The sequence below is a fragment of the Caretta caretta genome, chromosome 27 (assembly GCF_965140235.1).
Source record: "Caretta caretta isolate rCarCar2 chromosome 27, rCarCar1.hap1, whole genome shotgun sequence".
In the NCBI taxonomy this organism is placed as follows: Eukaryota; Metazoa; Chordata; order Testudines; family Cheloniidae; genus Caretta; species Caretta caretta.
Window position 1 is genome coordinate 11,851,982 of NC_134232.1, and position 21,286 is coordinate 11,873,267.

The following is a 21,286-nucleotide window of genomic DNA, read 5'->3' on the forward strand; positions in this document are numbered from 1 at the left end:
TCAAGCCGAAGGGCAGAGTCAGCTTTGGGGAGGGCTGGGATGGCCTGGCTTGTTTTTTCCAGCTGGAGGGCCCCAGAGCAGCCCAGCTCAGTGAGCCCACCCCAGCTTGGCTGAGACACGCTCTGCCTTGCTGAGGTTTCACCCTGTGTCCATGCTGGAGTGGTTCAGAGCCACTTCAGTTGCAATCCCCACTGGGTACCCGTCCCATGGCTCCCACAAGCAGTGCATTGTGGGAAGATGGCGAAAGGCCGCCTGTGCCCTACAGGAGGAACCGCTTGTACTATTACCCCGTCCGGGTTGGCATCAAGCAGGATGGCAGTTTAGAGCTGGGGAAAGCAAGTCAGCCCCCATCAGGATTTGGCCCCCCGCGTGCACTGCTTGTGACACACGTGGGCGTATGGGTGCCAGGGGCGTGCAAGGCTCTTGGAACGGTACATGGCTCGAGTGTGTCACAGCCTCCTGGGGAGAGATGCTTCCACCAGGGGCAGCCTCGGCCCGTGGGGAATGACACAGGGACTTGGCTTACCATGCTGCCCTAGGGAAGGGAGTGAACCACCCCACCCCACCCCGGGGCCTATGGGCACTAGGGGGATCTGTCCTCTCCTGCCCAGGCTCCTTCACACTCAGGGCTGGAGTGCTGGCCAACGGGGACCTGCTAGCCCCACTCCCTGCTACCAGAGGACGCAGCAGCCCTCAGGGTCAGAGCCAGCTGCTAGGGGCCCTGCCCTCCTACCAGCCAACCTCTGCCCGCTAGTCTAGACAAGGGCAGGGTAGGGATGGGGCCCCTCCGTGCAAGTGGCCCAGGTTTTCCCCGATCTACCACGGGCAGCATCAGTGGCAGGATGGTTCGTGACCCTTAAACGACGGTGGCACAGGCTGGATCTCGCCCAGACGAGCTGGAAGGCTGATGATCCCGGGGAAGGCCAGTCAAAGCTCTGCTGGCAAGATGGCACTCATTAGGAGCTGGCACTGAGAAAAGGGGCAGAGATGCTGCCGGAAAGGGCAGTCGATTCACAGTCCAGCTGGCAGGAGATTTGCTGTGGGAGACGTGATAACATCTCCTTTCATTAGCAACCTGCGTGGGCACTGGGGCAAAATAATACCTTGGCCTTCCCTTTACGGTTAAAAAGCTTGGATCTGCGAATCGCTGGGCAGGGGGCAGAAGTTACTTCAGGCACCCCCCTTCTGAACCTGCCCCCCCCAAAATGCAGCCCCTGAAACACCCTGCAGCTGCCCCCTGCACAGGGCGGCCCAGAGCAGCATCTTCCTGCAATGCCCTCTTCTAAACCCACCATGCACTATTTCCCCTTGTATTTGAAGCCTTGCCCGGATCGATGTCTGCCCCTCCTGGTGCCCCCCCAGAGGAGTTGATTGTTTTGCTACCCAGCCCCTTGCTGCTCGCTGCGATTCCTGGAAAGGAGGAAGTATTTTTATTATCGCCATTAACAAGCGTTCTGGGACGGCAGCTCAGGCAACAAGCCCAGCAGGAGAGATATCCATAGTAACCCTCGTCCCGCTTCTGGGAGCCATCCACAGCCAGTTACCGAGTGTCTGCCTCAGCCTGCCCTGAACGCAGGACCCTGCAGACGGCTAGCCGGACTCACTCACGCTGGGCAGGGCCACGGAAGTCAACAGGCCCTGCCCCTTGTGCCACCGCTTACACAAGCATTATCGGATCCTCCTCCCACTGTGCAAATGGCTACCCGAGGTGCCCGGCAATGGTGAACTGGGCCCGTTCCCAGAACAAGGCGCTACGCCGGGGAAGGGCACCAGCATCTTAACGAGCACGTTCCCTTCTTCACCTCAGCTAGCCACAGCCGCCTCTTCTAGAGGGCAACGTCCAGACTGGGCGCGTTGCCCCCGTACTATGCCACCCAGAGTGCTCGCCCTCAGCACTGCCCGGCACCCTGGGGTTAGCCCCAGTGAGGCCCTGGGCTCTGCCCTCCCTTAGCCCCTTGGCTGTGTGCAGGAGGGAGCTGGGGTGGAGACCTGTTCACACCCAGCTCCTGCTGCACCGTCTTCTCCAGGGGCTTGGCTGATGGCCAGAACAGTATCCAACAGGGGCTGAGACTAGATAAGCTATTACCAGCAGGACAGTGGGGTGGGAGGAGGTATTGTTTCATATTCTCTGTGTGTATATAAAGTCTGCTGCAGTTTCCACGGTAAACATCTGATGAAGTGAGCTGTAGCTCACGAAAGCTCATGCTCAAATAAATTGGTTAGTCTCTAAGGTGCCACAAGTACTCCTTTTCTTTTTGCGAATACAGACTAACACGGCTGTTCCTCTGAGACCTCAACCTTGCAGCTAGAATGGGTCTAACTGTCCGTTGAGTCCACCAGATGCCACCCTACTCCAGGGTAGGAAGGCTGGGCTGGAGGGGCAGGGCACCCGACTGGGAGTCAGGCTACATGGGTTGAACTCTTTGGGCAAGTCACTAATCTACCCTATTCCTCATTCCCCCATCTGTAAAAGGGGGACAACGCGTCCCTCCATCACAAGAATGTGATGAGCAGAGCTCCATGAACGGCTGCGCGATCCTGCAGCAATGGGGCTAACCAAATACCGGACACACCGCCTCGTCTCTCCTTGCCTGGGCAGGATTGGTCCCCGCTGGACATTGACAAGTGCTTTGTCCACTCTGCAGCTGAATGATCAGCTGATCAGAAAATGCTCCAGCTAGAGCAATGCTCGGACCCTGGCTTAGCTGGCGCGGCTGCGAGAGGCCACACTGAGCCTGCTCCACGCCGCGCTGCCCGATTATCAGCTGCCATATAGCTTCGTCTGGGTCTCACCAACGAGCTTCCCCCCCCCAATCAAAAAACATATTGAAGAGCAAATCGGAATGCAAATGAACCAGATGAGGAATGCAAGCTCCCATTATCCCATCGCCCTGCCACGCGCTGAACGGCGCTGATTAGTGCCAACGGTTTTCAACAGCCGGAGCTGTTTATTTAAAGTCAATCTGCAAAGAAACGTGGCCTGGCATTGGGTTCGGCTGCGGCAGTCTCCTTTCTGCTGGAAACCTGACATAAAAGCCTCCACTTTGTCCCTAGAGCAGGGAGAGGGTCTCAGCCTGGGGGCCGGGGGCCCCAGCAGGTCAGGGGCAGGTGTCGGGGATGGAAACCATCCTGCCCTGCCTTTATTACTAAACGTGAGGGGGTCAGGGCTAGATCCCAGCGAGCTGGGAGGGGATTCCAGGAGGGAAAGTGAGGCCTTGGCATGGCGGAAGTGGAGAAGCACTGGCTTGTGATATATCTGGCCATTGAGAACCAGACAATTTTACCCTCTGTCCACACAGATCTTCTTGGTATCCAGTGGGGCAAAGGAACTGTCAGGTAACGATTACTAAGGCTCTGTTGCAGCCTCCCAGCCTGCCACACTGCGCCCATTGCTCGAGGACTGCAGGGGGTGCCCCAGGCCACAGCAGGCATCCTGGGGGAGGTGAATGGGTGTCTGCAGGGGGTTGGAATAGTGAGGGGCATTTGGTTGCACTTCCACAGTGAACTCACTGTGCTCTGAGTGTGAGCCTGAGCAGAGGCCGCACACGTAGGCCTGTGTAGGCATATTTTGCCTGCTCGAATGGGTCTGTCCCAGCACATGAGCATCAAGAGAGAGTTTGTGTCCTTAAAACAAACACAACCCTCCCCCCACCCTCTGAGCCCCAGGGCTGCCTTATTTGAGGAGGGAAGAGCTATATGAAGAATGAAAGCTCACAGTCGTCTTGCACGATCCATTTGCTCCTGGAGCAACAGAGATCTGGGGCTGCATCTCCTGGAACAAGTCAGGTATTGCCAGATCAAACCAGGGGCTGGATCCTGTCTCCAGCTAGGGCCAGTGCCAGATGCTGCAGGGGATGGTGCAAGAATGCCCCTAGAGGACAACTATGGAATAACATGGCCACTGGGGAACTTCCTTCCTGATCCCCAGCAGTTAGTGGAGGCCTTAGACCCTGAAGCATGAGGGTTTACAGCCCTTAGACACACTTCTGTTAGCCTCTTTATGGTAACTGAGGATGCTCTCATTGTCTTTATAAATATCTCCTCCTTTTTTTAATCCTACTAAGCTTTTGGCCTCACTGTCTTGTGGCAGTGAGTTCTACAGGCTAATTTTGCATTAGAAATTAATAGAGGAGGGACAGGTAACCACGGCTCAATGTGTGTTTCATCTCCTTCTCTCTCCCAGAGGATGTGAACCTACTACAGGTGCCAGCGGGGGGATTTACTGCTTCAGCTCAAGCTGCAGCAGCTCACGCTCTGAGCTCTGGAAGTCCTGAGTTCTATTGCCAGGGGACGCTGGCGGCACTGCATCAAAATAAAGGACCAGAGAGGCCGATGGAAAGGAGGAAATGCTGAATAACATAAACACAAGCAGGGCCTGCTCCTCTCCCTCCCACGCTGCCGTGATAATGACAGGCAGTGCTGCCTGACAACTAGGAGGAAACCAATGCGGCTGCCTTCCCATCCCCCGGATGCACTTATTGCTCTGGAGTGGTGGCTGCAAACCTGGGACTCTCCTCTAGACCCAGTGGGCCAACTGTCTCCCTCCACGGGCGGGACTAGCAATGGGGATGAAGAACAGACTAGGAGGCTAGCCGAACAGAGGAAACTGAGGCACAGAAATGGAGGAAGTGACTAGCCCAAGGCCAATGGCAGTGTCAGGAGCCAAACCGAGGAGTCCTGACTCCCAGGCTCCATCTTCCCCTGCACCCAACAGCCAGGTGATGGCCCTGAATCACTGCCTCTCTCCCACTGCACGTGTGAGCACAGACCCATGTCATAGAATCATAGAATAGAATCATAGAATATCAGGGTTGGAAGGGACCTCAGGAGGTCATCTAGTCCAACCCCCTGCTCAAAGCAGGACAAGCCGCAACTAAATCATCCCAGCCTGGGCTTTGGCAAGCCTGACCTTAAAAACCTCAAAGGAAGGAGATTCCACCACCTCCCTAGGTAACGCATTCCAGTGCTTCACCACCCTCCTAGTGAAAAAGTTTTTCCTAATATCCAACCTAAACCTCCCCCACTGGCAACCTAAACCTCCCCCACTGATGTCTTCTTCAGCCATCGCTGCTAGGGGGCTCCTTGTCTGGCTGCTGGCAAAGCCTTTCACACGTGTGCGGATCGGTGTAGGTGCTACGGCACTGGTGATGGGCCGGCGTGTGTCTGTTCACCACTGCCCTCCACTGGGCAGAATAGATCAGACTTGCTCCCGCGTCCCCTCTGCTGCTGTCAGGAGCCAGCCGGAGCTGGTGCTGATGCTTCATGAGGAGAAGCGGGGGCGGGGGGTTGATAAGGGAGGCCGGATTAGCAGGAGATGCTGCAGGTAGGGATGGCACAGGCCTTGGCAGAGCGGGGAGGCTGGAATGTCAGGGGGGCTGCAGGTCAGGAGTGAGGGGCCTGGCAGAGTGTGCGCACGGTGCCTTCCTGGGCCGTGCCCTAACCAGAACAACGCTCAACGCCCACCAGGCTATCGGGCTTTTAATTTCCATGGTGCGTTACGGCGCGGCTCAGCCCCGTACCTGACTCACATGACCCCTGCGAGAGAGGCGGGGATTAGCTCCGTTTTACCCTGAGGGAAGGTGGGGCGCCTGAGATCACCCAGAGGCAGAGCCAGGATTACCCAGAGCTCCCCGTCCTAGAACCACCAACCCAGAGAAGATTTTCAAAACCACCAAACCCTAGAGCCCCTTGCAGAGTGGCTTGGTCCAGGGCAGAGAGGGATTGTCTCCCCGCCATGCAATGCTGAGTGCCCAGGCAGCTCTCCGAACACCCAGAAAGCCAGTGTCCGTAGGCCCCCGTGGCTCTGCCAGCCAACCCGGATGCACTGGGAAGCCATTTTCCCCTGGCAGATCAGAGGGGGCAGAGCCACTCTCTGGCTGCTGGAGAGATTTTTAGGACCACTAAGCACTGAAATGAAGGCTGCTTTGCATGGCCTGCTGCCTCCTCCCCTGCCATCCCCTGCAGAGCTGGGCTGTAGTTAGGATTAAAACCAGCCCTGACTCCTTTGAGGCGAGCGACTGAGGAAATTACCCTGGAAATTGATTCCAACTGATCAGGCATGAGGAAAGCAATAACCGCCCCCCATGCAGCGCTGAATCAATGTGTCCTGTTACATGGTGGGAGCAGGACTGGGAAGACAACCCAGGGAGGCAGCGCGGGGAGCAACGGAGAGCAGGAGCGACAGGGCAGGTGGACTTGAACTTGGCTCGAAGCATCGTCCTTCCCATAGGAGCCCCCTCACACCCTCCACCTGCCTTTGGATTAGCCTGGTGGGGTGGCTGACGGGGGGGCCGGCCTGCAGCAGCGTGAGGTCATTAGGGTGACCAGCTGTCCTGATTTTATAGGGAGAGTCCCGATTTTGGGGTCTTTTTCTTAGATAGGCTCCTATTACCCCCCACCCCATCCCGATTTTTGAGACTTGCTGTCTGGTCGCCCTACGGGTCGTGGAGAAGGGGCTGAGAAGAGGGAATACAGTGCCGTGAGCCGCAGCACCAGGGCGGGGATGGGGACACTGGGCATGGGCGCGGGGAGGGTGTCAAATCAAACCGAAGGCACCCGTCACGGTGGTAGTGAAGGCAGTGAGCTCCTCTTGGCCCATTCCATTCCGTCACCCAGAGACACCACGCACACCGGGCATGGCCACACTGCAGCTTAGCCCGGGCTGTGACTTGGGTGTGAGCCCAAGCGCGCCTTCTGTCCACACACAAATCGGTCTCACCCGGGGCAGCGAGCACTCAGGACACGGGTCTTAGGATGCTGCCAGAGGGGTGGGCCAGAGCCTGAGTCCGGCTGTGACTCAGGTCCAAGCCCTGTCATTTTGTCTTGTGGCCGCAGCTCAAGCCACAGACCTGAGTCAGGAGGTCTGCGCACTGCAGTATGGACCTGTTAGCACGGCTGTGAGACCCGGGCCCAGCGATGGCAAGCCCACGTTTACACTGCAGTGCGGACGCTCAAGCACGGCTTGGAAATTCAGAGTCCACAAGCCCAGGTCCCCCAGACTGGGGTTTACAATGCCAGCTGGTCTAGCAGAGAGCTGTGATTGAAATGCCCTGGGGAGGAGGTGATGGCCGAGCCGTCTAACCAGAGGACTGCGTTATAGACGCCGCAGCAGGACCCGCTCCTCTCTAGCCGCGCCAGCCTTTGCCCCCCCACCCGTGCTTCCACGCGGGCTTCCCCACCCAGGCAGAACACGGGTTAAAGCCACCTTGGGGAGGCGGTGCAGAACCCAGCCAATGAAAAGAGGGCTTATTGAGCCAGCCAATAGGGAGAAGGCTTAGTGGGACAGCCAATCAGGGCCAGGCTGGCCCATATAAGAAGGGCTGTTGAGCAGGTCAGGGGCAGACTCTCCCTAGGGGCCAAGGGAGGAGGACAGCTGCCCTGTGGGGCCCCATGGGCCACCTGACAGCTGCCAGTCTCAGGCCCTGATACAAGGGCGGAGAAGGTGCTGGGGCTGCGGGGAAGTGGCCTGGGGGAAACAGACGGTGGAGTAGGAGGAGGGGCAGTACATGGCTGCTGGCTATCGGGTCCCTGGGCTGGGACCCAGAGGAGCAAGCGGGCCCAGGTCCTGTCCCTGCCTTTGCCCCCCCCACTTGCCCCCGAGGGGAGTGGCCGGACTGAGGACTGTTGGGTCCCCCGGCAGGGGGAGAGAACCGAGTGGGGCACAGTCAGAGGGCTGTGTCCAGAAGAGGATGCTGCGGTCCAGGGAGCGAGGTGGGGGCGAGACACCACTAGACGAGGGTGCTCCAGCGAAACGAGAGCTAATTCCCAGGATGGCCAGCAGGAGGCGTCGCGGTGGTGAGTCCAGCCCCGTTCCAGACCCTCTGACAAAGTCCTTTTGCAGCTAACTTTACACATCGGAGCATTTTAGGGCCGGACGCCTGGCCCCGCTGAGGTCAGAGGAAGCTTTGCTATCCGTTGCGGATAGACAGGGTCCCTCCTGTGATACGCAAGTCCCATAAAGCGCTCCCTATGGAACTCCATCGCTCCCCACATTCCCACGGTTTGGATCTGGTCCATGCCTTCTCTACCAAAACCTGGGCTGGATCCAGCTAGGGTTCAAGCTTCCTTTCAGAAGCCAGGCAGGCAGGGACTGCTGGTGGCCCCTCTAACCCACCTGTAAAATGGTTGGACACTAAACCACAGAGTTGAAAGGCCTGATTCACCCCTAATCAGTCCCCTGGGGAAGTTCTGTCTCTCTGGTTATTATCCGTTTTTCATCAGATCATCTGTAAAACACAGGCTTTTCGGGGGAGGGGCAATGCAGGGGCACTGCCAACGTTAAGGGGTTGGTGACCTGGAGTAATCGGTGCTTCTACAGTGCCCTTCATCTCATGATCTCTAAGAGACTTACTAGAGTCTATAAATGAGGTCAGTATTATCCCCTTCCTAGCAGTGGGGAAACTGAGGCACTGAGCGGTTAAGTGACTTGGCTGAAGTCGCAGAGCAAGTCAGTGGCAGAGGTGAGAACAGAATACCAGTTTCCTGGTTCCCATTCTCTGCTCTAGCCACTAGCAGCCCTGCCACTCCCATGGCCGAATTGAGTGGAGCTGCTTTTTTTTTTTTTTTTTTTTTTTAATAAAGGGAAATTTACTGAGTTCCTGTCGGGGGAACAGGGAGTCCAGAACGGCCACATTAACCTCCACCAGGGCTACTGATGGCAAGCAAATCCAGACTGGCTATGGCTGAGTGGGACTGAGGCATCCAGATTGCTGCTCAGCCCCCTCGAACAGCTGACAGGATGCGCAGTATCTCGCCACGGCAGGGCAGGGCCTTGCACTGCTGTGCATCCAGGGCCCTGGCTAGCAGAGGCTGCCGGGCAGGCGAGAAAAAGACACAAGGGATAAAAAGAGCAGAGATGACAGAGCAGGAGAGGGAGGAGGCAGGAGGGCTGGAGAGACCGCACACAGAGATCGAAAATCAATTCCCATCGGGGCCATTCCTTCCCCCTAAGGACACTCTGACTGAGCAGAGTCACTAACCGGAGCCAGGCCACTGTCCCTGTTCCAGTGCAAAGAAAAAGGGGAACAAACAGGGGCTGGCTGCCTCTGCCCCAGATGCCAGCGGTGCTGAGACACGCCACAGGCTCACAAGCACCTCTCGCCAACCTCCAGCTGGCCACAGGGGAGTGGGGACTGCTTGTTATTTCTGCTATGGTGGCAACCAGGAGCCAGGCCCCATTGTGTCTGCGTGCACAAAGGCACCCCTGCCCCAGAGAGCTCAGAGTCGAAGATGGGGACACAATGCAACAGGGGAATAAACAGGCAAAGCGGGGAGGGGTCAGCGGTCACCAGCCTCCTCAGGAGCGAAGGGAAGGTGTCACAGCGGAGCTTTAGGGAAGCCTTTACACTAACTAAGACCTTTGAAATCCCTCTTTCGCAGGAGGACCTCACAAGCATTCCTGGAGTTTAGCCTCACAGGGTTGCTGGCAGGTATTATGCCCATTTCACAGTGGGAGAACAGAGGCCCAGTTGAAGTGATTCTCCCAAGGTCACAGGGAGAGGCAGTGAATTGATCCCAAGTTCCTGGCCAGGGCCCTACCCTATGACCATCCTCTGCCCCCGCTGGCATGATCTTCCCAAGCACGAATGGGAGGCGTGGGAGAAGCAGACAAGCGAGTGATGGAGGCCGGCAGACAAGCGAGGGCATGGGGCGGCCATCGCATGGCAAGAAATTAAATGTGAAGGGCAGGGTGAGGTGGAGAAGGAGCTTAACGTCAAGACAGGCAGGGAACGGGCGCCTGGAGACGTCTCCTCCACGGCATGGCGTGCTTCCCCCCCCCCACCTCCGATGGGGAAGGTGGCTTTCCGCACCAGGTTAGGAGCGCTTCTTTTTTGTCCAAATGCACTTGGTGCAAATATTTCCGGCAAGCTAATCACTTCCCCTAATCCGCAGCCGTCAGCGCAGCCATGCTAACTGCTCGCTCGCTGACAGCCGCCTGGCAGCAGCTTGACGAGGGGATTCTGACTGCACTGCTGCAGTTCATCAAAAGCAAATGCATCTGCAAGCAAGCCGCACAAGGCCCAACAAATATGCATACCCAGAGAGAGCTTAGGGCCAACAGAGCCAGCTTCTGTATTCCACTAGCCAGCCCTCTGGGTCTCAAGCCAGGCAAGAGGAGAAAGGGGGGACATGTGGTAAGGCCCCGAAGGGGGACATAGGAGATCTGGGTTCAGTTTCGTGGCTCTTCCAGACACTTCCCTTACGACATTGGGCAAGTGACATTGGGGGAGGTTTGCAAGAGATCTCAGCTCCCAGGAAAGCGCCAAAATAAGGAGGCAGGTTTCCAAGAGCTCCGCACGTCGGGAGCGGAGGAGCCCCTCTGACAATCTGTCCAGCAGCGTCACGGCGGGAGGCGCTGGGTGCAGAGCTCTTACGAAAAACCTGGCCCTGATTTAGGTGCCTAGATGGGAGTCAAGCTCTTCTGAATATCTGGGCTCAATTGTGGGTGCTGCTGTCTGAGCACTTGGAAATGCAGAGCCGGCAGGTTGGGGTTGCTGCCTGCTTGCTGTTATACAGCCTGCCTCTGGCAACTGATAATGAAATACTTGGCGGGCGGGTTCGACGGGGAAGACGTGGTCTGATCTGTCTTATACCCCATCTCAGATACGGCGGCATTGCATCGGGGGCATTGCATCGGGTGTTTCAGAACTGTCTCGGGGAAGGGCCCACTCCTGTCCCCCCCATCTGTAAGGGGCACTTTTACATCAGGACACTTTCTCCACCCCACGACATCCCTCTGCCCCTGCTGGCATGATCGTCCCAAGCGCGAATGGGAGGTGTGGGAGAAGCAGACAAGCGGGCGATGGAGGCCGGTGATCGCACAGCAAGAAATTAAATGTGAAAGGCAGGGCATGGCGAGGTGGAGAAGGGGCTTAACAGCAAGACAGGAAGCCAGCGCTTGCAGGGAGGCAAGTGTAAATGGTGGTGGCAATAGCGCTGGGAAACCATGGAGATGATGGTCTCCCCCTACCCCCCCGATATACCCCCACTTCAGGAACGCCACGCAGACTTTCTTCTCCCCCTCATGTCCCTGTGGTGCAACCCCGGTGCCGGATGCCCCAACGCCGCCTTGCCATGCAACTCCACGACTCATTGCAACGCCCACCAAAATTGGTGACTCCCTGGTCCAGTCTGACCCCCTTCACCAGGAGCGATCCATGATGGAATCAGTGGGAATTGTCCCAGGTGCATTGTCCCGGGTGCAGACATGGCTTGCTATCCATTATGCACACCAGCCGGCTGTCTAGAGCAGCCAGCAAGTCTGAAGAACTGCTCTGAGATCAAGGCACTCTCTCTTGGATGCTAGCGAAAAGCCTGTCCCAGTGGCATGTAGCCCTTGAGATCGCAAAGGGCTCCTATGAACAACACTTCTACCAAAAGCAGATCTTGTCCCTCCTTATTTCTGCCATCCTTGACGAGCAGCTCTTAACGAGAGGGGACAATGGCTCCTTCCGGCCTTTAATAACTGTTGCTGCAGGGGACAGCAGAGAGGAAGGTGCATGATTAAAAGCTAAAGCCAAACCGAATCCTCCTGGCTGGACCCGTGTCCTTCCCCCCAGCTGCAATGAGAAGCTGTCCAGCCAGCTAGGTTTATCCAAGCAAAAGAAGGACAAAGGCAACTGCGCCTGCCTCCCCCTTACTCTCCTAGCAGCGTGACCTTCAGCCGTAGACGCCCCAGGACAGAGCCAACCCTGTTTGGAAACACACGTGGTACGATCTTTGTCTGCTGCTATCTGCGGGCTCTGAGCTCACCTTGAGCTGTCAGTTTCACCTGGGTGCTTCCAGAAGCCCCCCTCCCCCAGAGCTGACCCTTCCCTAGAACTTCCTCTGTGCGCCCCCCAGCCCCCTGAAATGCAACTTTGCTGCAGTCCAGGTTAAAAACCGGGCTGCGTTTAGTCTTGAGACAAGACGACGGCAGAGGGCCGTGATACCATCCTGCTGCTGTGTCAAGGGCTGGGACAAAGAGGACTGCGCTCAGTTGTTCTCCATGTCCACTACACAAACCTCAGCGATGCTTCGGAGGAAGCGCCGTGGGGATGCGAACCACGGTTGCATGGGGCTGAAGAGGAACCAGGAGACGGCTCCCAGGCAAGACTCCAAACTCTATGCAACACACAAGCGTTTTGTCGCATATGTTTAAACCAAATTAAAGATGGTTTTACTAATCGCCTGGCATTTAAATCAACATGCCATCTCTGTCAAGTTAAATCTAAGGAGACATCTCGAGGTCCATTAGCTGTTTATGTTAATTAACGACAGAGGCAGTTCATTATTAAGCATGTATTCATGGGAAGCAACCAGCTAGGTGGGTTGTTACAAACCTGATTACATGGGCACTGACCTCGCTCCAGTGCGTGCCCGGGAATCGGTCGGCGTTTAACCGCCCGGCGATTGTCACGTTCAGTCGACATCCGGATCCTCAGCCTTGGAGAAAGTTGGGTGGGAGGGTGCAAGCTGGCCTTCCTCGCCGGTCAATGCAGGAGGTAGCCAGTCCAGAACCCACCTTTCCAGGCTCCAGCCAGACTCCAGTCCCCTTTCCCGTCGCTGAGCTAGAGAGGGGGGATCTGCCAGGCTGGCACGGGTGTCTGCGAGGTTGTCTCCATGGCTGCCGGTTGCTGCCCCACTTTCCCTGCCAGAGTCCATGGCATCCTTCCGGCTCCCGGCCAGCCCTTCTGCTCACATCCTCTCCCTGCCCAGGAACTTTTCCCCTCTGCCCCGTTCGATTCCCCTACTGTGTGTCTTTCTCCCGGTCGTTTCAAAGCTCCGTCTGTTTCTCTGGGTATTTTTTTTTCCTTTTCAAATGTCAGTGTGTTCCATCCAACGAGTCACGCAGGCCGAGTGCCAGGTGTCCGTGCACACCCCTGCCCTTGCCGCCCGCTGCCTGCGTGCCCACAGCCTTGCTACCCCCTTGCCACCAGCGGGGAGCTGTGTGTGCTAGGGACGGGAGCTTGGCTACCCATGCGGAGCTGATTGCATTCAAGGCAGGCTCTGTGCTCTTAAAGACACAGTCCCCGCAGGCCTGTAGGACCCTGCTCTCTGGCTGAGCTCCAGCTTGGCCCCTCGGGGGCACCCGTGCAAGGAGGGGCAGGACAGCGCCCTAGCGTGACAGCTGGGTGAGGTGGCACAGAGCACAGAAAGGCCTGGGGAGGGACATGTAGGGCTGGGGGCATAAGTGCCCTGTTCTCCTGCTCTGTCTCAGCCGTGCAAAGCTCCTCTCTCTCCCTCACAAGCTTGGCATGGGCAGGCCCAGCCTGAAACCCCAGCTCCAAACACCCCTGGCCTTTGGGCCAGGGCAGATCCAGGCCCGATCTTCGTGGCATGACCCTCTCCCAGGCTGAGCGTGGCCAAGGAAACAATTCACTGCAGAGATCAGGGCCAAGATGCTGCATGTGAGCCCTGGGGGGCTTAGTCTCAAGAGGCTGCCGTGCAGGAGGGAGCTCCCAGTGCTGTCCATGATGCTGCAGTTGCACGCGCTGTCATGGGCTGAGTCTTGCCACTGCGTGTGCTGGAGGTAGCAGAAAGGATAATCCTACCCCCAGGCTCACGGCAACCCGATGGGCTTCCTCTGCAGCATGCCCCCGGCCCCCACCAACCCCCCGAGGGAAGCAAAGGACAATCCTTTGCACGCAACAGATCCCAGCTGAAATCTTAAAGCGCTTCCCAAATATAAATCCTCGGGTCACTCCTTGGAGGGGAGGATTATCCCCATTGTCCAGAGGGGAAAACAGAGGCATAGAGAAAGTGATTTGGCCAAGGTCACACAGTAGGTCAGTGGCGGGGCAGGAACTAGAGACCCTAGAGTCCTGCTTTCTAGTCAGTGCTGTACTCACTCGAACTCGCTGCCTCCCCTGTACAAACTAACTAACCTGCCCTACTGAGTCAATTCACATCCTACCACACCAGGATTTTTATCTCTATTGACATTACAGGGATGTCCAGAGGCGTGAGTGTGCTCAGTGTCCCACTGTGCTGGGTGCTGTACAAACACACAAGAAACAGTCCCTGTCCCACAGACCTTACAGTCTAAACAGACACAACCATAGGGTGAGAGAAAGGCAGTATCATTATGCCCATTTTACAGTTGGAGAAACAGAGGCACAGAGAATCAGTGACTCGCCCTGGGGTCAAAGACAGGCATTGAACCTCCATTTCCAAAGGACCAGTCCAGCCCCATAACCACAAGACCATTTTCCCCCTCGAGAGCCCTTTTCCCCCAAAGCGAGCCAGGTCCAATTCTCTTACAACACAGCTCTGTCCTGTGCAGGAGAACCAGACTGGCCCTTCACAAGAAGGCTCCAGCCCCCCACCATGCCAGTTCCCCACTACACCCCTCCACAAACCAGTTTCCCTCTTCTCCCCATCCCTAAACAAACAGGGCTACTTTTCCCAGGGCCACCATCTCTCCCCAGGGCCCAGGGGCCTTTCCAGACAGGCCTGTTAAGTGACAAGTGGCCCCTTTCCACAGCTGCCTCTGTGTATGCTCATGCACTTCCTGCTGTATCTGTTGGGTGGCAGCTGGAGAACGCTGAGCCTCCCCAGGGGTGTTGCAGGTGCCCAGCCCCTGTCATCACAGACTATAAAGTCCCCAAACTGCGGTTGCAACCCTTTGTGGCCACCGCAGGTCCCCGACGCTTTTTGGGACAATCAGCCTGGCCGAACCCCAGCTCAGATCCTTGCGTTCTGCCTCACTAATCCTCTCCCTCCCCATAGTTTCAGCTCAGTGCAGTATCTTCCTTCATTTCCTGCCCTGAAGTGCGTCCCCCTGGGGCGTTAAACGGCTGCTGTGCTCCACAACCGAGGCAGCTGCATGTCAGCGGCAGGCGAACGAGGCCAGGCACTACAAGATGGAAGACTTAGGAGCTGGGACTCCCGGGTTCTGTTCCCAGCGCTGCTCCTCACTTGCCTTCAGCACGTGACTTGAAGGCCTCTCGGGGCATTTCCCCGATCTGCGCACTGGGGGTAACGCTCAGAGGCCCGTTGCGGGACTCGGTGAATTCATCTTTGTGATGTGCTCCTTGGAGGACCGAGCCCCTGTGGTCTACACTCAGTCCTCCCCCCAGGCAGGCCCAACTCCCAGGGCTGAAACTGGTCTGATATGTTATCAGAGTGCCAAGGCCCTTATTAGGTACGTCTACACGGCAAGCGCAGTGGCGTGGCACTAAAAGTCGCTACGCAGACGGGCGGGCTGGGGCTCTGTAGCTGCGGGAGCAGGGTGGGCTTCACAGCCCAAACTCCAGTCCCAGCCGCAACATCTACACGGCTTTTCTTTGCATCGTAGTGCAGGCCCCTGAGCCCAGGGCCGTGCACCCGGCTCCGAGACCAGCTGCTGCAGGCTGTAGACCAGTCCCCAGGGAGGAGCAAAGGCAGCAGGATCTGCTCTCTGACCGCTAGAGCACCCTGGGATCCTTCGGGGGGCGAAAGGGGGGGGGGCGCATTATCAAGCTGTTCTCACGTGTCATTCTGTGGGCTCTGCAGAAGCAAGAGGGGGACACCAAGCACGCGGGTGGGGACGGAGTGACAGGCAGGCAATGCCACCTGCTTGCTGGCTCTGCCGTCCGTTCAGCAGATGCCTCGGTGCCAAGGACAGATGGCGGAGGGCACAGCCCTTCATGAGCGTGCCAACGGGCCCAAGGCTCTGCTGGGTGCTTCTTGTTCTGGAGTGGGCCCAGCTCACAAATGAGTGGAGCGCGCACCACAGACGTGGCCACCGGGGTTACATCCAGGGCCAGCGACCCCCGGGCTGCTGTGTCCATCCTTTTCTGAGCCACTGCCCCTGTGCAACCCCCCGTCCCCCGCTGCCCTTCCCCAGGGGGCACCAGCGTGTGACACACCCTCACCTGTGTGTGCCCGACACCGAGGGGGAGAGAAGCCAAGTCAGGAGCCGTCCAGGGCATGGCTCAGACTGAACCTTTTAAAGGCTGATGCCCCAGCCTCCACCTCCCCACACCCAGAGTCGGTGTCTCCATCTGAGCTCTCTCCCTGGGGCAGAAAGGAAGCTCTCTCCCTGGTGCTCCCAGGGCCAATAGGACCCTTTCTCAGCTAGGGTCCCTCCCAGGCTCCTGGATTGGGAGGGGTCCCAGGAACCAGGTGTCACGGAGTGTGGGGGAGTCCAGGCCCTGCACCCCTCTTCCTGGGATTCACTGAGACTCTCAGCCAGCCAATCAAACACAAGGTTTATTGGACAACAGGAACACAGTCCAAAACAGAGGTTGTGGGTACAGCCAGGACCCCTCAGTCAAGTCCTTCTGGGGGAGCAGGGAGCGTAGACCCCAGCCCTGGGGTTCCCTGCGTTCCTCCATCCAGCCCAAAACTGAAAACCCCCCCAGCCAGCTCCCTTCTGCAGCCTCTGTTCACATTCCCGGGCAGAGGTGTTACCTCCCCCGCTCCCTCCTGGCTCAGGTTACAGGCTCTCAGGTCTCCCATCTCTAGGGCACATTCCCAGGTCAGCACTCCCCCCTCCCTGCTGTGTCACAGGGTAGTCAGCTGAACAGGTCTTGTCCTGAGTCCGGTGACCCATCCTGGCTCACCCAGGAGAAGCACATTCAATCTCTCCAGACCAGGTCGGCCGGACATGGGGGGCTTCTGAGGTTAGTGTGGGGGAGAGAACCAAGGGAATGAGGATCCTGGAGGAGCCAGAACAATCTGCTGGTTCCCCAGGCCCCTGTTGCCCAACCCAGGCTAATCACCCCTTTTCCTGCCACCCCGCAAATGTTCTCCAGCCGCAGACACATTGAAGCAGAGCGCACAGGTCCGGGTGGCGCTGTACTGAAGATTGGGGCCAGCCAGGGCAGGGCAGACTGCTGCCCAGAGCCAGTGACAATTCCCTTTGCCAAGCTGGGCAATGGGGCCAGAGAGAAGGGGGCTGAGCCGCCAGATCATGCCCGACACATCTGGAAACAGAGGCGGTGCAGCAGGCTTGGGAGAGCTGTGAGTACCAGGCTGCAATGCCAGGGTAGCCTCCCTGGCATGGAGCCCAGACCCCAACTGCAGGCAGGTGGGCGGGCAGGAGGGCTCTTAGCCTGAGCCAGGCTCTGCTCCCATTGGCACTGCCAAGCTCCTCCACATACTGAGGACATCCCCTGCCCCAAGGGAAGGGGGAAGGGAATGACTCCCATGCGCCCTTGTGAATCCTGTGAACTCCACGACTGGCCTGCTCCTCCTCCCCCACCCTGCCATGCTCTGCCCCTACCATGTGCCTGTTCCTCCCCCAACTGAGGGTGTCCCACCCCCGCCCCCAGTCAGGCCTCCCCGCCTCCCCCCACATACTCACAACCCTGCCACTGAGGGTCTCTCCCCATTCAACCGGGATAAAACAGACTCCAAACAAAGCCCCGGCTCTGAACGTCCACAAGCTTTGGGTGCGTTGGAATCGGATCAGAACTTAGCAGCCTGGCCCCATCTCTGCCTGGATTGGGGAGGGCATCCAGGCCATCCAACCCCACCCTCCACTGCCCGTCTCAACCCCCTGTGCTTCCGGCCATCCTACTTATTGGCACAGGACCCCTTGCCTGGGAGAGGGAACCATGCCCGGGAAGCAGAGCTGGCTGGGGAGCTTCTGGGAGAAGTAAATCTCTAGGGCTGGGGGGTTGGGGGGCACGGGCAGGACCGTAGCTGCTCCCAGGGGGCAAGACGTTCGTTTGACTAATCCCCATCTCTCATTCAGGTCTGTCAGCGCCCAGGGTCCCAGAGCGCTTTGCAAACCGGGCACAGAAGCATCTCGTCACCTGCCACAGCTGCGCAGTCAAGGGGCAGCACGCGGCTGGTGTCTAACAGGGCCCGGCAATGCCAGACAACGCTCTAGGCCAGCGAGTGCAGGACGCAGCATCAGCTCCAGATGGCAAGTGAATCCCAAGCAGGCAGAGCACGAGGGACCTGCTGGAATTCACCCAGGAGGCCAGGGCTGAAGCTGTTCCTGCAGGATGTCTGAACGGCTAGCGGCGGTCCGGACCTTGGCATTGCAGTGCAGCTGCCCTCCCCAGCGCTGAGTGCCTAACAAGGGGGCAAAGCGTCACTAAATCACCAGCCCCACTCCTGGCAGCAGCCCAGGGTCGTGGCAGGCCTGACCTTGTGTAGTCCATGGGGTCTGACGAGATCACAGCAGGAGGATCTTTCTACACCAGTTTCTCCTCCCCCGCCCGCCCCTTCTCCCTGGGAAATCTCCACACCCCCTCTAGCAGCGGGGGGAGCAGCGCAGCAATGTTAATTGAATTAAAATAACAATAAGAATTAATAAAATCCTGCCCAAGACCCGAGCAGCAGCAGCGAGTCCAGCAGAGTGCAGAAGCCACATGCCCGTGCTCTCACACACACGCTCATGCGGGTGAAGGACCAGGCGAGAGTTGAATTACCACCTGCTGAAAGGATCAAATCGCCGGATGAAAGCAAAGTGGCCTCAGCAGCTCGCTAAAGACCAGTTTGCGCAGATTTAAAACCCACCCAAAGGCCCTTCGCTGAGCAGTTCTAGACGGAAGCCGATTAAGCAGCCTTTGTTCAGACAGTGCTCACCTCATTGGAGGTGGCTTTTTCCCTGGACTGCTGCCTGAAGAGCAGGTTCTGCTTCCCTTTACCGTGTTCGCCTCCCATTTCCCTGCACGGGCCTTTCCCGGGGGGAAAAGGGGAGGCTGCCAGTTCAGTGGCGAGCGTGGCATGGTTTGCACACTCCCTGGGTGCACCCGACCGCATGGCGTGCACCGAAAGACATCCACGGCAGAGACATCCACAGATAACGGGCTTACAATTCAGCGGCCACTCCTCCTGCCTCTCTCTGTAGCCTTCCACCTCCTGCTCACTCTCCCTGGTGGGCTCTTAGCCTTCTCCCCCGCCCCCCCAACCCAATCCGATAACCTCTGTCTCCTCTTTTCTACCCCTTCCCCTTTTCCCTCTCTGTCTGCACACAGCAGGCGGTGGAAGCAGAGAGGCATGGGGCTGAGGCTGGAAATCTATCCCTGTGTTTCTAGGACTGGGCAGAGGTCTGGCAAACCAACCACTTTCCCCTACCTTCCCCCCCGCCAGCTTTCTGACTAAAGCCAAAGCCTGGGACAATCGGCAGTGTTAAAACAACCTCCAAAAGAAGCCTGGCTCTCTTTGCACGCAGGGTGCGTGCTGCCAAGCAGCGTCCGCTGAGTGAGACACATGTGCTGTTTGCAGAACCTGCTCTGTCAGGATCAGGCACGCCAATCGCCGTGGAAAAGCAAGGCCACGTTGGTAGAACTTAGACCCTGGCCCTGTATCCTGAATCCCAGCCTACAGCTCTGCTCTTAGCCTAGATTGTCACGGAGATAACCCAGTGCTGAAATGAGTGAGTTGCACTTTATAGTAGCATGCCTTTCCGCCAGAGATCTCAAGGTGATCTGCAGCTTAGGTGGGGAAAACGCGGCTTGAAGAGGAGAAGCCATTTGCCCGAGACCAGCCTGCGTCTCAGTGGGAGTAGAACCCAGGAGTCCTGACTCCAAGCCCCCACCTTCTCTCATTGCTAGAACATGCTGAACTCAGCGGCATTTGAAATCAGTGGCCCTCATGTGGAAGTTGTACCGTGACCAGCTGCAGTGCTAGCTGAACACTTAGCCTGGAAGCTCTCTGGGGCAGGAATGGCTCATTCTCTGTACAGCGCCTAGCACAAGCGGGCCCTGTTCTCCGCTGGTCCCTAGACAATACGCAAAGACCAGGATTAATAGCAATAAGAGAGCGTCTGCATCACGCCTGCCATACAATTACTCCACATACGGTCCTCACACGACCGCTCCTGCTTCCATCCAGACAATGCCCTGAGCCGTGCTGCCGGGCAGGAGAATATGAAACTCTGTAAGCAATGGGGACGCGTGCTGAGTGAGGGGGCAAGGCAAAGGGAAGGGGGAATCCCCGCCATCTAGAGATGAACGGTGCCAGGTGTAGAACTGACCAGCTCTAAGCCTTTGAACTTGAATTGTGGTTTCACTGCCAGGGGACTCGAATCAGCCCAGGATGAGTCATGGTTGGCACAGACAATGGCAGCTTTTCTTATATCCGCCGACCCCAATTTCAGTGCAGGTTCTTGCTTAGCTGAGGATTCCACGGGACACAGGCGCTTTCCCCTTCTCCTTGGTGAGGCAGCATGATCATATGGCTAGGGTGCTGGGCTGGGAATCAAGACTGTTGGGTTCTCTTCCCAGCTTGCCCTATTACGTGTATTGAGCAAGTCGTTTTCCCTCCCACCCTTTGTCTCTCTCGTCTCTTAAAGGGCCAGGGCTGTTTCTTGCAACGCATTTGTACAGTGACTATTATGGGCTGTATTTTGGAAGTGCCCAGAGGCCCCCCTAGAGATCAGGGCCTCAGTACGAACACATAGGAAGAGGCAGTCCCAGCCCTGATGAGCTTACAGATGAGACAGTCAAAGGGTGGGAGGGGAAAGAGAAGCACAGAGGGGGGACGGGAACTTGCCCAAGGTCACCCAGCTGTACCCATGTCTGGGGCCTAGAACCCCAGAGTCCCACCTTCCAGCCCACTAGACTAATGGGGGGGGATCTGTCAGGGCATCACACTGCAGAGCTGAGGCTCCGTCCCTGAGACTCCACACCGCAGCTGGCATTCCTAGGTGCTACTGTAGAGGAACTGTACAAGCAGATGTTGGCCGTTACCAGCCCTGCTGGGCCGGTGTCTATTGCAGGACAGCAAATCTCAGGCTCTTCTCCACCTCCAACATGGGCTGGCACATGGCCTAGAGCTTAGAGCCTGGGGGATGGGAGCTGGGGGCATCCACACGCATCTTCGAAACCCACCTGGCTCATGATACAACCTCCAGCGACTCGCTCAACCTCCATGTGCCCTAGTCTCACCTTAGCTAGAAACCTGGGGCAGACCCACAGCGTAGGCACCTCACTGGAAACCAAATGCAGCCTCCGAGCTAGGGAAGGGAGTGCAGGAGGCTGCCTGTGGGGTGGGGCTCACCCTAGTGCAGCTCCTCCTCTCACCATCGCTTTTTGACTGAGTTTCAAATTCCTCCTGTCCGGTTGCTTCCTCCGCTTCATTGGCTTCATCATCCTTCCCACTCCATCGGCTGCCAGCAGGCATGGGGATTACCTGGAAGCTTCTCTGGGCCCACGGCTTCCCCTGGAGTCTTGCTCCCTTCCCACGGAACACGCTTCCGGAGCCGGACCCCTCCCAGAGACTAGCATCTTCTGGGTCACTTACAAGGTGCCACGCCGCTAAATCCTCTGCTTATTGATTTCTCTGAGCAGTGACCTGCTTTCCTCTCCGCAGATGGGGGGGTGGGGTGGATAAAGACACTGGAAGTGAAGCTGATGGTTGCTAG

At 57.6% G+C, this 21,286-nt stretch overlaps 1 protein-coding gene and 1 long non-coding RNA gene across 7 annotated transcripts in view; one reads left to right on the top strand and one right to left on the bottom strand.

Moving 5' to 3' along the window:
• The window catches only part of SRCIN1 (SRC kinase signaling inhibitor 1), a 193,558-nt gene that overhangs the window by 117,298 nt on the left and 54,974 nt on the right, over window positions 1-21,286 (bottom strand). The window contains exon 1 of one of the 6 annotated variants that reach the window (XM_048829839.2): window positions 12,341-13,034. The exons of 4 other annotated variants lie outside the window; for them this stretch is intronic. In XM_048829839.2, the coding sequence (XP_048685796.2) occupies window positions 12,341-12,410 (70 nt within the window). In that variant the 5' untranslated portion in view covers window positions 12,411-13,034. Of the gene's footprint in view, window positions 1-12,320; window positions 13,035-21,286 lie in introns of those variants that run through there. One more of the 6 variants, XM_048829846.2, reaches the window with a different exon arrangement.
• LOC125626633 (uncharacterized) lies at window positions 7,403-12,164 on the top strand. The gene is made up of 2 exons (XR_007353812.2): window positions 7,403-7,794; window positions 10,603-12,164. It is a non-coding gene; the product is annotated as an uncharacterized LOC125626633 (long non-coding RNA).